General features: G+C 51.1%; 1 protein-coding gene across 1 annotated transcript in view; it reads right to left on the reverse strand.

The window, feature by feature from the left end:
- Positions 1–238: 238 nt before the first annotated feature.
- The window catches only part of pdgfc (platelet derived growth factor c), a 94,732-nt gene continuing 82,623 nt past the window's right edge, over positions 239–12,347 (reverse strand). The window contains exons 3-6 of the mRNA XM_030369067.1: positions 10,200–10,380; positions 6,709–6,916; positions 5,831–6,069; positions 239–499 (exon numbers count right to left, since the gene is read on the reverse strand). Coding sequence (XP_030224927.1) covers positions 386–499; positions 5,831–6,069; positions 6,709–6,916; positions 10,200–10,380 — 742 coding nt within the window. The 3' untranslated portion in view covers positions 239–385. The remainder of the gene's footprint in view (positions 500–5,830; positions 6,070–6,708; positions 6,917–10,199; positions 10,381–12,347) is intronic.

Below are 12,347 nucleotides of genomic sequence, written 5' to 3' on the forward strand. Positions count from 1 at the left end.
GGGGGGGGGGGGGGGGGGGGAGTGTTAGAGACAGGCCTCTCTGGTCCGGAGGGTCAGGAGAGTCTGGGGGGTCTGGGGTTTCTGGGGGTCAGTAGGGTCTGGGGGGTCTGGAGGGTCTGGAGGGTTTGGGGGGTCTTGACGTTCTGAGGGTTCTGGAGGGTCTGAAGGTTCTGGGGGTCTGGGGGTTCTGGATGGGTTCTTGGGGTCTGGGGGTCCTCTGGGGTCTTGGGGTTCTGGATGGGTTCTGGGGGTCTGGAGGGTCTGGGGGTTCTGGATGGGTTCTGTGGGTCTGGAGGGTCCTGGGGTCCTGGAGGCTCTGGATGGGTTCTGGGGGTCCTTGGTGATCTGGAGGGTCTGGGGGTCCTGGGGGTCTGGGGGGTCTGGATCAGTCGTGGTTCTGCTGGCACTGACAGGAACACTCCTCATGATGCTCCAACACCACGTCGGTCATGGAGCGCTGCAGGCCACGCCCCCCCGCCCGGTGCTTCAGCTGCAGGACCTGCAGGGGTACATGGTCCGGGTTACTGCACATAGTACCAGGTGTACATGGTCCGGGTTACTGCACATAGTACCAGGTGTACATGGTCCGGGTTAACGCACATAATAACAGGTGTACCTGGTACCTGGCTGCATCAGCTTCGTCGCTGCTGTTCGTGCGCGCGCATCGTTCGTGCGTGCGCATCGAGGGCCACCGGAGAGATGCTTAGGAGCGGAGTATGCCCATGTTTGGCTTTTTCCTGGATTTTGTATTCTTATTCGTTTTGATTAATAATATAGATGAAATCATTATTGACTCAAACCGAGGCATTGGAAACGAATGAGTCATTGGTTTTTGTATTTTAACGGTTGTTTCGACGGTAGGTAAACAACATCATCCACCTCCATCCACCTGCCTGGCCTGCTAGCATCCAGCCTCCATCCACCTGCCTGGCCTGCTAGCATCCAGCCTCCAGCCTGGCCTGCTAGCATCCAGCCTCAATCCACCTGGCTGGCCTGCTAGCTTCCAGCCTCCATGATCCTACAACCTACCAGCTCTGTGGTAATCCTACCTGCTGCATTACCGCTGTTTGCTGCCTGAGGCCTGCTGCTTCACTGCTCCGTGGAAATCCAATCTCCTGCTTCATTTCTGTCCCATACTTTATGTACCCCTCTCACCAGGCTAGCTAGCTTGCTCACCTATAGTGTGACCAAACGTAACTGTGCTAACTGTTAGCGGCTACTTTCTCCGAACCTGGCATGGCCCGCCTCAACCTACTCAATGTTCTCCTTCTCCTTGCGCTCTTTCTAACTGTCTCGCCCTCCTCAACTGGTGCGTGTATGGGGGAGTCGACACTTTTCGACCCCCCTCATTTGCCTAACCGTCAAACTGACTCAGTTAACATCTATAATAGAGACTTAGCTTCCCTGCTGTTTAAAATGTCTCTGGGGTTACCATCAAATGCAAACTTTAACATTCCTTCTTTGTCTTAATGCAATGTAATGAGACTATTCAGTAATATGATTATGTTACCATCTAATCCCCATACATCTGTCAAACGTAAACACAATGTCTCATCTTCTCTTTGCCGTGCTCTGATTGTGTAACTACTCAGAATCTCTGGTAATGTTCATGTCACCCCTGGTCCTTCTGATATTGCTCCCCTCTTCAATGTTCTTCAGCCACATGATCTCTGCTTCTATGATTTTTGTGATGGATACAACATGGGTTTTCTGCATGTAAATGTAAGAAGTTTGTTGCCAAAAATGGACCAACTTAAAGTCTGGGTGGAATCCTCCAATCTGCAGCGACCTCAGTGACCACTGTTTAATCGCATGCATTCGCAAAAACATCTCCGCCAAACAGTCCATTACCATCAGCATTAAGCGCTCACTAAAGCACTTTAACACCCAAGCTTTCCTCCATGACCTGGCCAACATGAACTGGCACAGAGTCAGGCTGGTTCCCTCCTTGAATGATGCATGGACTCTGTTCAAAGACCAGCTTAGTAATGTGGTCAATAAGCATGCCCCCCTCAAGAAACAAAGGTTAAAAAATTGTCACAGTCCCTGGTTTACACAAGAGCGAACATCTCTTCTCTAAAAAAAGAATGCTGCATGGAGAAAAGCCTGTCTATCGAAATCTCCCATAGACTACCTCAATTTTCGACAGCTCCGTAATAAGGCAACACAAGCCGTACGCCAGGCTAAATATGGTTACTTCAAGGCTCATTTAAACAGTGTAGCACGGTTCCAAATGTATTTTGGAAAACGGTAAGAAAGCTTCAAAACAAGCCCTCAGCCATGCCTGTTTCACTCAAAGTGAATGATCTTGTCATCTCAGATAAGACTGCAATGGCAGACAGTTTCAACAGCCATTTCATATAGTCTGGCTTTGTCTTTGAGAATACACTTTCCAAAGGCCCTATCACACCGCCACCCACAGCCCATAGTCCTCCCTGCCCCCCCAACCTCCACCCCCCCACACACACTTTCTCTCTTCGGCCTTTTACAGAGGGGGAGGTTCTGAAGGAACTGACTGCTCTGGAACCCGAAAAAACAGCTGGGTCTGATGACCTTCCCGCATTTTTTATTAAAACTGCAGCTCCCATCATTGCAGCACCCATAACCGAACTCTTCAACCTCTCACTCCATAGGGCTGAATATACCCTCAGACTGGAAAGAAGCCATTGTCTTCCCCCTGTCAAAGGGTGGTGAGCAGTCCGACCCAAATAGCTACAGACCTATCTCCATCCTGCCCTGTGTGTCCAAGGTATTTGAGACGCTTGTGAACAATCAGCTCACATTCTATCTTAATACTTTTGGTATTCTTTCTGGAGTACAGTCTGGTTTCCTTGCTGGGTATGGGTGCACAACAGCCACTTTAAAGATGTTAAACGACATTACCTCTGCTCTTGACACAAAACAACACTGTGCTGCTATATTCATTGACCTTTCCAAAGCCTTTGACACCGTTGACCATTCCATCCTCGTCAGCAGACTGAGAAGTATTGGGGTCACAGGTCACTCACTGGCTTGGTTCTCTCACTATCTCTCTCACCAGGTGCAACGCGTAAAGTTTGATAATTCATTCTCTCACCCTCTCCTTGTCACTAAGGGATTCCCTCAAGGCTCTATACTTGGCCCATCACTGTTCTCAATCTAGATCAATAACATCCCCCTAGCTGCTGGCAATTCCCTCATTCACCTTTATGCCGATGACATCCTATACACCTCTGATCCATCTCCCTCCTCTGTCCAATCTACGCTCCAGGATAGCTTTCTCCAGGTACAACATGCCTTCTCACAACTGAAACTGTCACTCAATACATCTAAGACAAAAGCCATGTGGTTACATCCGGAGGGTGTTCCCTCTCCGTCTCCATTAAACATCTCCACCTGTGGGGGGCAATCCTGGAGCAAGTCTGCATCTACAAATACTTGGGCATCTGGTTAGACACGACACTATGCTTTTCACGTCAAATCTCCCGGTTACAGTCTAAGGTACGGGCCAAACACGGTTTCCTTCACTGCCACCGCCACGCCTTCACTTCCTCTTCTAAACTCACCCTTATCAAAATGACTATTCTCCCAACATTTGATTTCGGTGATACTATCTATAGAACTGCATGCAACGGCACTCTCGCCAAACTGGACACATTCTTTCTCTTTGCTATCCGTTTTGCGACAATTGCCCCCCCCTCAACCCCCACCACTGCAGTCTTTACTCTCTGGTAAATTGGTCATCGCTTCACACTCGTCATCATATTCACTGGCTCACTCTCATCTATTAGACCCTCCTTCAACGGACACCCCCCTACCTGTCCCGCCTGCTGCATCGTCTATCTATCACATATAACACCCTCTCTCCACATCCTGCTAACAACCCCTAAAACCAGATCCATACTCGGACTTGCATCAATCCAGTCAGCTGCTGCCGTTGACTGGAATGCACTACAAAAACACCTCAAACTTGTCAAATTAATTTCCATCCCGGCCTTCAAAGACACCATCTCACACCTTCTAACAGATTCCTGCAACTGTTTCCCCTCCATCTAACCTTCCTCTCGGTCTCCAGTCTCATATGTACACCCATACCCGCTGATATGTTGTTGTGGTTTTTTTTAATGCTATTACTTGATTGCTATTCTGCCTGGTTTATGTAATCCTGTTTTTCGCTCGTGCTTGTTGTATGTCTGAGTAGCTGTATGTTAACCCTGTAGGTCCCTGTTGCTGCATTGTTGTACGTCTGTACAGCTGTGTTTGTGTGCTGTTGCCCCTCTAACTGTACGTCCACACCAGAAGCGAATTGAGCGACCAAATCGCCGGAAGTCATTCACTTTCTATGGGCAAGAGCGACCAAAGCGACCAAAGCGACCAACGCTACCAGCGGCCAAATTCGAGCGACCAGAGAGTAAAAAAAAAGTTGAAAACTTTTTAAATTTATGCAAATGACTATGACGCGCTTCAGCGGCCAAACACTGACAGCCAATCGGAATTTCTCTTCGCTTGCGTGGATCCCAGGGAACACCGGCAGGCACTTTGGTTCCTACCTACTTTTATTCACTCACTGAACAAAATGTCGGCTGAAGTATTAAAATCTAACCAACCAATCGCGTGTAGCATGCTTTAAACAAAACCAAAAAAGTTTTTGAAATCGTCACATAAACAAACTAATCGACAAGACGAGGGATAAATGACAAGGGATATATCTCTTGTCTTTTATCCCTCTATTCCCCACTATTCACGGAGCCTGAGGTGAATAATTGTTAATTAAATAGTCTAGATAGATACATAGCCTAGTCAAGTCTTTATTAATACCAAACGACACAAATCGTCGGGAATCCATTTAGGTGGTTCGGTCCACACAGGACAGTAGCCTACAAGACCACACAGAACAAGTCTGACTGGACATACACACAATACATCACATTAAAACTAGACACGCGTTGATAGATAGATAGATAGATAGATAGATATGTTCCATTATTTGCCTTGCGGAGCCAACCAGTCCTGTGCACGTATGCAAATTAGCCATGTGCGCCAATGTCTATTTGTTTTGAGTGCGACGAATGAGTGCAGATTATGATTTGCAGATGCAGATCAGTGAAACATATTTTAACTAGCCTACTACAGCACGCAGGGTTTTTTGTTCTCGGTTGTAATTAGCCTACATTTTAGGAGTTTTTTTATATTGGGGGGAATCACTGTCCTACTTGTTGTCGAAGCACTTTATCCAACAAGCAAAACCGTCTCGGCAATATGGCCAAAGCGATATTCGCAGCGAAACTTTGTGAGGTCGCTCCTGGTGTGGACGTACGGTAACCCATCCTTTCTCACTGCCCCTATTCCCTTCCCCCCCAAGAAGCTTGTGCTTTTTGTCAGGCCATCACTGTAAATAACAACTTATTCTTAATGATCTGCCTGGTTAAATATAGGTAAAATAAAAAATAATACAAAAAAAAGGTGTACATGGTCCAGGTTATTGCACATAGTACCAAGTCTACATGGTCTGGGTTACTGCACATAGTACCAAGTCTACATGGTCCAGGTTACTGCACATAGTACCAAGTCTACATGGTCCAGGTTACTGCACATAGTACCAAGTCTACATGGTCCGGGTTACTGCACCAGGTGTACATGGTCCAGGTTTCTGCACATAGTACCAGGTGTACATGGTCCGGGTTACTGCACATAGTACCAGGTCAACATATATTGCCAGGTGTACATGGTTCATGCCCTAGTACCGTAGTACCTGATACACATGGTACTACACGTTATATATAGTAACTGGTACATGGTTAGTATAGAGGTAGTTCCTGGTGTACATGGTACTTTACTCATGCAGCAGTACCTCGTAGTACTTCCTGGAGGTCCTGCTGGGAATGCAGGCACACTGTTCCCCGGACTGGGAGCATGACTGGGAGCACTGGGAGCAGCTGCAGTTCCCGCCGCAGCGCCGCACCAGCAAGCAGCCGGGCCAGAAGATGGCGTCTGTCCTCCTCAGCTCTTCACGTAGCGACACCGACACGTTCCGCGGGGAGCAGCTGTACAGACGGACCTCCTCCCTCAGCTGGTTCAGGTCGGCTCCCACTGGGGACACAAAGGGACCCCCACCCCTCATCAGGTACAGCGGGACCAGCACCCCTCATCAGTTACAGCACACTACTGACCCCTAACTGCTGCCAAAGACCTGTCTCTACAGGGAGGTTCTCCTTAAGGACCTGTCTCTACAGGGAGGTTCTCCTTAAGGACCTGTCTCTACAGGGAGGTTCTCCTTAAGGACCTGTCTCTACAGGGAGGTTCACCTTAAGGACCTGTCTCTACAGGGATGTTCACCTTAAGGACCTGTCTCCACAGGGAGGTTCACCTTAAGGACATGTCTCTACAGGGAGGTTCTCCTTTGACCTGTCTCTACAGGGAGGTTCTCCTTAAGGACCGGTCTTTACAGGGAGGTTCACCTTAAGGACCTGTCTCTACAGGGAGGTTCTCCTTAAGGACCTGTCTCTACAGGGAGGTTCTCCTTAAGGACCTGTCTCTACAGGGAGGTTCTCCTTAAGGACCGGTCTCTACAGGGAGGTTCTCCTTAAGGACCTGTCTCTACAGGGAGGTTCTCCTTAAGGACCTGTCTCTACAGGGAGGTTCACCTTATGGACCGGTCTCTACAGGGAGGTTATCCGGTCTCTACAGGAGGTTATCCCCCTCCTGTTCTAGGGTTCTAGGTTCTCCTACCTCTGGTCTTCTTGTTGTGGATGTAGGACTTCCCGAGGCCGAGCCAGGAGGGCCGGTACAGCTCCTCCATGTCCGCCCGCCAGCCCTCAGGGTCCAGGTACTTCAGCACCTCCTCCACCGTCCCCAGGGTGGAGACCGCCTCCTCCAGCTCCTCCACACTGGGGGGAGGAGCTGGAGTCACAGCAGGAGTCTGCGGCTCAGGGTCACTCTGCAGAGGGCACACCAAACCCCAGGCGGGAGGAGGTTACAGGGCGCCTGAAGACCGGGGTTAGGTGGAGCTACAGGTTAGTTGGAGCTACAGGTCAGGTGGAGCTACAGGTGGAGCTACAGATGGAGTTACAAGTGGAGCTACAGGTTAGGTGGAGCTACAGGTCAGGTGGAGCTACAGGTGGAGCTACAAATGGTGCTACAAGTGGAGCTACAGGTGGAGCTACAGGTTAGGTGGAGCTAGAGGTTTGGTGGATCTACAGGTGGAACTACATGTTGGTTGAAGCTACAGGTTTGGTGGAGCTAAAAGTGGAGCTACAGGTCAGGTGGAGCTACAGGTGGAGCTACAGGTTGGGTGGAGCTACAAGTGGAGCTACAGGTTAGGTGAAGCTACAGGTCAGGTGGAGCTACAGGTGGAGCCACAGGTTGGGTGGCGCTACAGGTTAGGTGGAGCTAGAGGTTGGGTGAGGCTCTAGGTTGGGTAGAGCTGCAGGTGAGGTGGAGCTCCTGGTTGGGTGGATCTACAGGTTGCTTGGAGCTACAGGTTAGGTGGAGCTACAGGTGGAGCTACAGGTCAGGTGGTGGAACATTTGAGGGGGAGCTACAGGTTGGGTGGAACTATAGAATAGGTAGAGCTATAGGCTAGCTGGAGGCAAAGCTGAAGCTAGAAGTGGAGTTACAGGTTGGGTGGAGATACAGCTTAGGTGGAGCCACAGGTTAGGTGGAGCTACGGGTAAGGTGGAGGTACAGGCTGGGTGGAGCTACAGGTTGGGTGGTTGGATTAGGTTGAGGTCAGGGTTGTGGTGTAGAAAGGTAGGGTTATCACAACCGTGACCCTAACCAGGTCCTAACAACCTCCTCACTTCTGATACCTAACTCCACCACTGAACCCCTCTCTGAGGCAAGCTGGGAAACGGCCAGCAGAGGTTCTGAAGGTCTGACCAGATTACAGAGAAGGCTTCTAAACAGTCAATATATCAACCAAGCAGATCAAACAACATGTGCCTTGAATGTTTATTTAAAACCCCAGGCTTTTACAGAGGCTGTGTCTGTAATTTGGAGCACTTGAAAAACAAAGTGAATTAGTGTAAAAGACATGAATACCATAACCCTACCTCACTCCCCCCCAGCTGTAGGGGAGTTCTGTTTCTCTGACGTCAACCCTTTGACACCAGATCTGACCACTATGTGGTGTTTAAAACACTTCACGTTCATCATCCAGACCCAGACTCAGCCACACAGAACAAACACCAGCTCAGACCAGTCACAGCTCAGGTCCTGACCAAGAAAACCTTGGGGAAAGGAGCATGGAACCAGCAACCCTCCTGAGATACCGCTGTGGAATGCTACAACAGAATGTACCTGTGTTGTGTAGCGCCGCTACAAGGGCCTGTAGCTGTGTTGTGTAGCAGTACTTGTGTTGTGTAGCAGTACTTGTGTCAAGTAGCAGTGCTACAAGCAGCTGTCCTTGTGTTGTGTCTCCTGTGTTTGGTGAGCTGGTGGAGCCCAGCATGCAGAGTGGGAGTGGATTTGTTCCCAGTCTGAAAGGCCACATCTCAATCACACCTCAGCTCTCAGAGGAAACATCTCCACCACCCCTGAGAGCACCAACCGTTGAGGATCTCCGACACCTCTGGAGGACCTGTCACCACCACCTCAGCTGTCAGACTGTATCAGGGAGGTGGAGGTTGTCCCTGTGACTGACAGCTGGGAAGTGTGTCTCAGACCCTAAAACTCTCTCTGCTCCGCGATGCCCGGCGCTCTGAAGCAGAACCAGAGAGGTCCTTTAAGGGCTGAGATGCTCTATTATTATGCAACTAACATCTAGCTTCATGTAGAACGTTGAATGTGAGTGTGAGCTGTGCTGCTGGCGTCCCACCAGGTCAGAGAGTAAGGATGGACATGTTGCGGCAATGTGTGCTGCTGACTGAGGAGAGACATACGCTTCAAACCCAATCCATCCAGCTCCTCTCTGGGAGAGGACCCCCGACTGGATCACCCTCAAGGTGGGAGCGGCAGGGGCCAGGTGTGGAGTTGCTGCTAGTTGTTTGCAGCAGCTGGGCTCCATCAACCTCGGCCGCTGGGCGTGTGTCCAGCCTGGTGGCCTCTCTGTTGTCCCACAGAATAACAACCGATGTATTTATGGAGCTCACTCCGGCTTTGTTGAGGAGACCACTGAAATAGTGCCCTCAAGACCATATCTCCTCCCCGGCCGCCACCACTTCCCCTCTGGGCCTTTGAAGAGGCTGTGGTCTGTGAGGCCGCTCTCCTCAGGGTACGGAACGCTGTCATTAAGAGACCGGGCCGAGTCTACCACAGACCTGGATGCTCCCCATCTGCCTGTCTCTCGCTACAATCGTTCTCTCTCGCTACAGTCTATCTCTCCTCGGTCTCTCTCTCGCTCTCTCTCCTGTTTCTCGCTGCAGTCTCTCTCTCCCCGGTCTCTCTCTCTCTCTCTCTCTCTCTCTCTCTCTCTCTCTCTCTCTCTCTCTCTCTCTCTCTCTCTCTCTCTCCTGTTTCTCGCTGCAGTCTCCCTCTCCCTGGTCTCTCTCTCCCTCCAGTCTGTCTCCCCAGTCTCTCTCTCTCTCTCTCTCTCTCCAGTCTCTCTCTCTCTCTCTCTCTCTCTCTCTCTCTCTCCCTCTCTCCCTCTCCCTCTCCCTCTCCCTCTCCCTCTCCCTCTCTCTCTCCCTCCCTCTAACACAGGAATAGCAGTACAATAAGGACTTTGTTTCATGACTCCTGGCATTGAAGCCCACTTCCTCCCGGCTTCCCGAAGGTAAACATGCGGTCACCTTCTAGCTCTGTGGTTCTACAACCTCTCCCATCATTGGCCCAGATCCTCTGACCTCTGAATCAACACTCTGGAGGAGGAGGAGGAGGAGGAGGAGGAGGAGGAGGAGGAGGAGGAGGAGGAGGAGGAGGAGGAGGAGGAGGAGGAGGAGGAGGAGGAGGAAGAGGGGGGAGGGGGGGTGGAGGAGGGGGTAAGGAGGTGTACATCCCTCAGTAGGTGGTGGGGGTTGAGGTCAGGACTGGGTCTAGGGGTCAGGTCTGGACTGGGTCTAGGGGTCAGGTCTGGACTGGGTCTAGGGGTCAGGTCAGGACTGGGTCTAGACGTCAGGTCTGGACTGGGTCTAGACATCAGGTCTGGACTTGGTCTAGACGTCAGGTCAGCCCTGGGTCTAGACGTCAGGTCAGGACTGGGTCTAGGGGTCAGGTCAGGACTGGGTCTAGACGTCAGGTCTGGACTGGGTCTAGGGGTCAGGTCTGGGTCTTGGGGGTCTTACCGGTGGCAGTAGGGAGTAGTGGAGACAGAATCCGGGCTCAGAGGGGAAGTACTGGTCAGACACGAAGCGGACTCGGACCTGAGACCCCTGGGACAGCAGGACCGCCGGACCGGACTGAGACCCACACCAGCGACCCAGGACCCTGCCCTCACTCAGGTCCTCAATCTCCACAAAGTCATACCTGGAAACGGAGAGACATAGATGAGTGGTGAGAGAGCAAGAGAGAGAGAGAGAGAGAGAGAGAAACATAGGGAGGTGTCGCTGTCTAGATCAGTATTGCCCACTCCTACAGAGAGACAGCTGGAGAGAGAGAGAGAGAGAGAGAGAGAGAGAGAGAGAGAGAGAGAGAGAGAGAGAGAGAGAGAGAGAGAGAGAGAGAGAGAGACAAAGAGTGAGTGAGAGAGAGAGAAAGAGAGTGAAAGAGAGAGAGAGAGAGAGAGAGAGAGAGAGAGAGAGAGAGAGAGAGAGAGAGAGAGAGAGAGAGAGAGAGAGAGAGAGAGAGAGAGAGAGAGGCTGATGGGGCGATCATGTGTTTGGCCCTGAAGCTTACATGGTTTGAGAGACACATTGTTGGCAAGAGAAGTGAGGAACCGTTTCAGTGAAACCTGTCAGCCTCACGGAGATCTATGGGAACGCGGTCTGAGACTATTGCGAGTGGCCGTTAAGCAGTGTAGACCTCCAGGTAGAACGTGGACGCGAGGCGGCACACAATCCTGTAACCTGAGTCCAGACCCTAGCCTTGGTCCAAAACTCTGACCACTGAGCAGCTCTCAGCTCAGAGCTGAGAGCTGACTCTACTGACTCAGGGTCAACAGAGCCTTTGTGTTTCTGTTCAGTGGAAACCACATATGGTTGTTTACGTCCTCCATATAAACCGGGCCGCTTTGAAGTTATTTTTCACCTCTTACAAGTCTTTGATGGGCAGGACATGGAGTGGACCCAACACCCTGACATGAGGGTTGGCCCCTTCTCATTCAGGCTTAAAGATTGGATCCATCTTGGACTCATTACGGCCCCCAGCCCAGTAGTGCCTCTGTTTAGTCTCACTGACACATGGTGTTTCAGACACACGTAGACACCGCTTCAGAAGCAATGAAAAATCTGATGTTCTTCAGTGTCTCTCATTGGATATGAACACCCGGCTCTAACTTGCTCATCTATCCTAACACAAAGGTTATCCTATAAGTCTCTCGCAGTAATTGGAAAATGTTGCCGTGTCCATAACGACAATCAGAGGAATCCAGAAACTAACAAAAAGCCTGACTGCCCGCCGTCCGGCTGAGTCCTGGAGGCCGGACGCTACGAGGCACGACGCCCGGCCGAGAGACAGAGGAAACAACAAGCACCCAGCCCCCCAATCCCACCTCCTGACCCCAATCCACAGCCCCATTTAGGGACGGAGTGAGAAAGCAGGGGGACGGAGTGGGAGAGGAGAGGAGGTTAGGGGGAGAGAGGGGAGGAGAGGAGAAGAGGAGGAGAGGAGAGGAGGAGAGGGGAGGAGAGGAGGTAAGGAGGGGGAGAGTGGAGAAGAGAGAGAAGAGCAGAGGGGGAGAGAGGAGAAGGGGAGAGGAGAGAGGAAAGGAGAGGGGGGAGAGGGGAGGAGAGGAGGTGAGGAGGGGGAGAGAGGAGAGAGAAGAGGAGAGGGGGAGAGAGGAGAGGGGGAGAGGGGAGTGGAGGAGAGGAGAGGCAGCAGAGTGTGGAGGAGTAGAAGATGGCTGACACCTCTGTTGTCTCTGTCTCTAGAGACCCGGCCGGGAGCATGAGGAGGAAACAGCTGAATATTGAACGAACAGGAAGGATGGACAACATGATACCGGAGGGAGGAGACAAACAGAGGGACGGAGAGAGAGATTGACGGCGCAGAATAAAAGAAGAGGTCAAATAAACTGAACTCTCTGGTATGATCTCTCTCTCTCACTGATACACACTCACTTACACATACACATAAACACTCTATACTCTACTTTATACTCTCCCTCTCTCTCTCTCTCTCTCTCTCTCTCTCTCTCTCTCTCTCTCTCTTTCTCTCTGTCTCTCTCTCTTTCTCTCTCTCTCTCTCTCTCTCTCTCTCTCTCTCTCTCTCTCTCTCTCTCTCTCTCTCTCTCTCTCTCTCTCTCTCTCTCTCTCTCTCTCTCTCTCTCTCTCTCT

This window comes from Gadus morhua, chromosome 10 (assembly GCF_902167405.1).
Source record: "Gadus morhua chromosome 10, gadMor3.0, whole genome shotgun sequence".
In the NCBI taxonomy this organism is placed as follows: Eukaryota; Metazoa; Chordata; class Actinopteri; order Gadiformes; family Gadidae; genus Gadus; species Gadus morhua.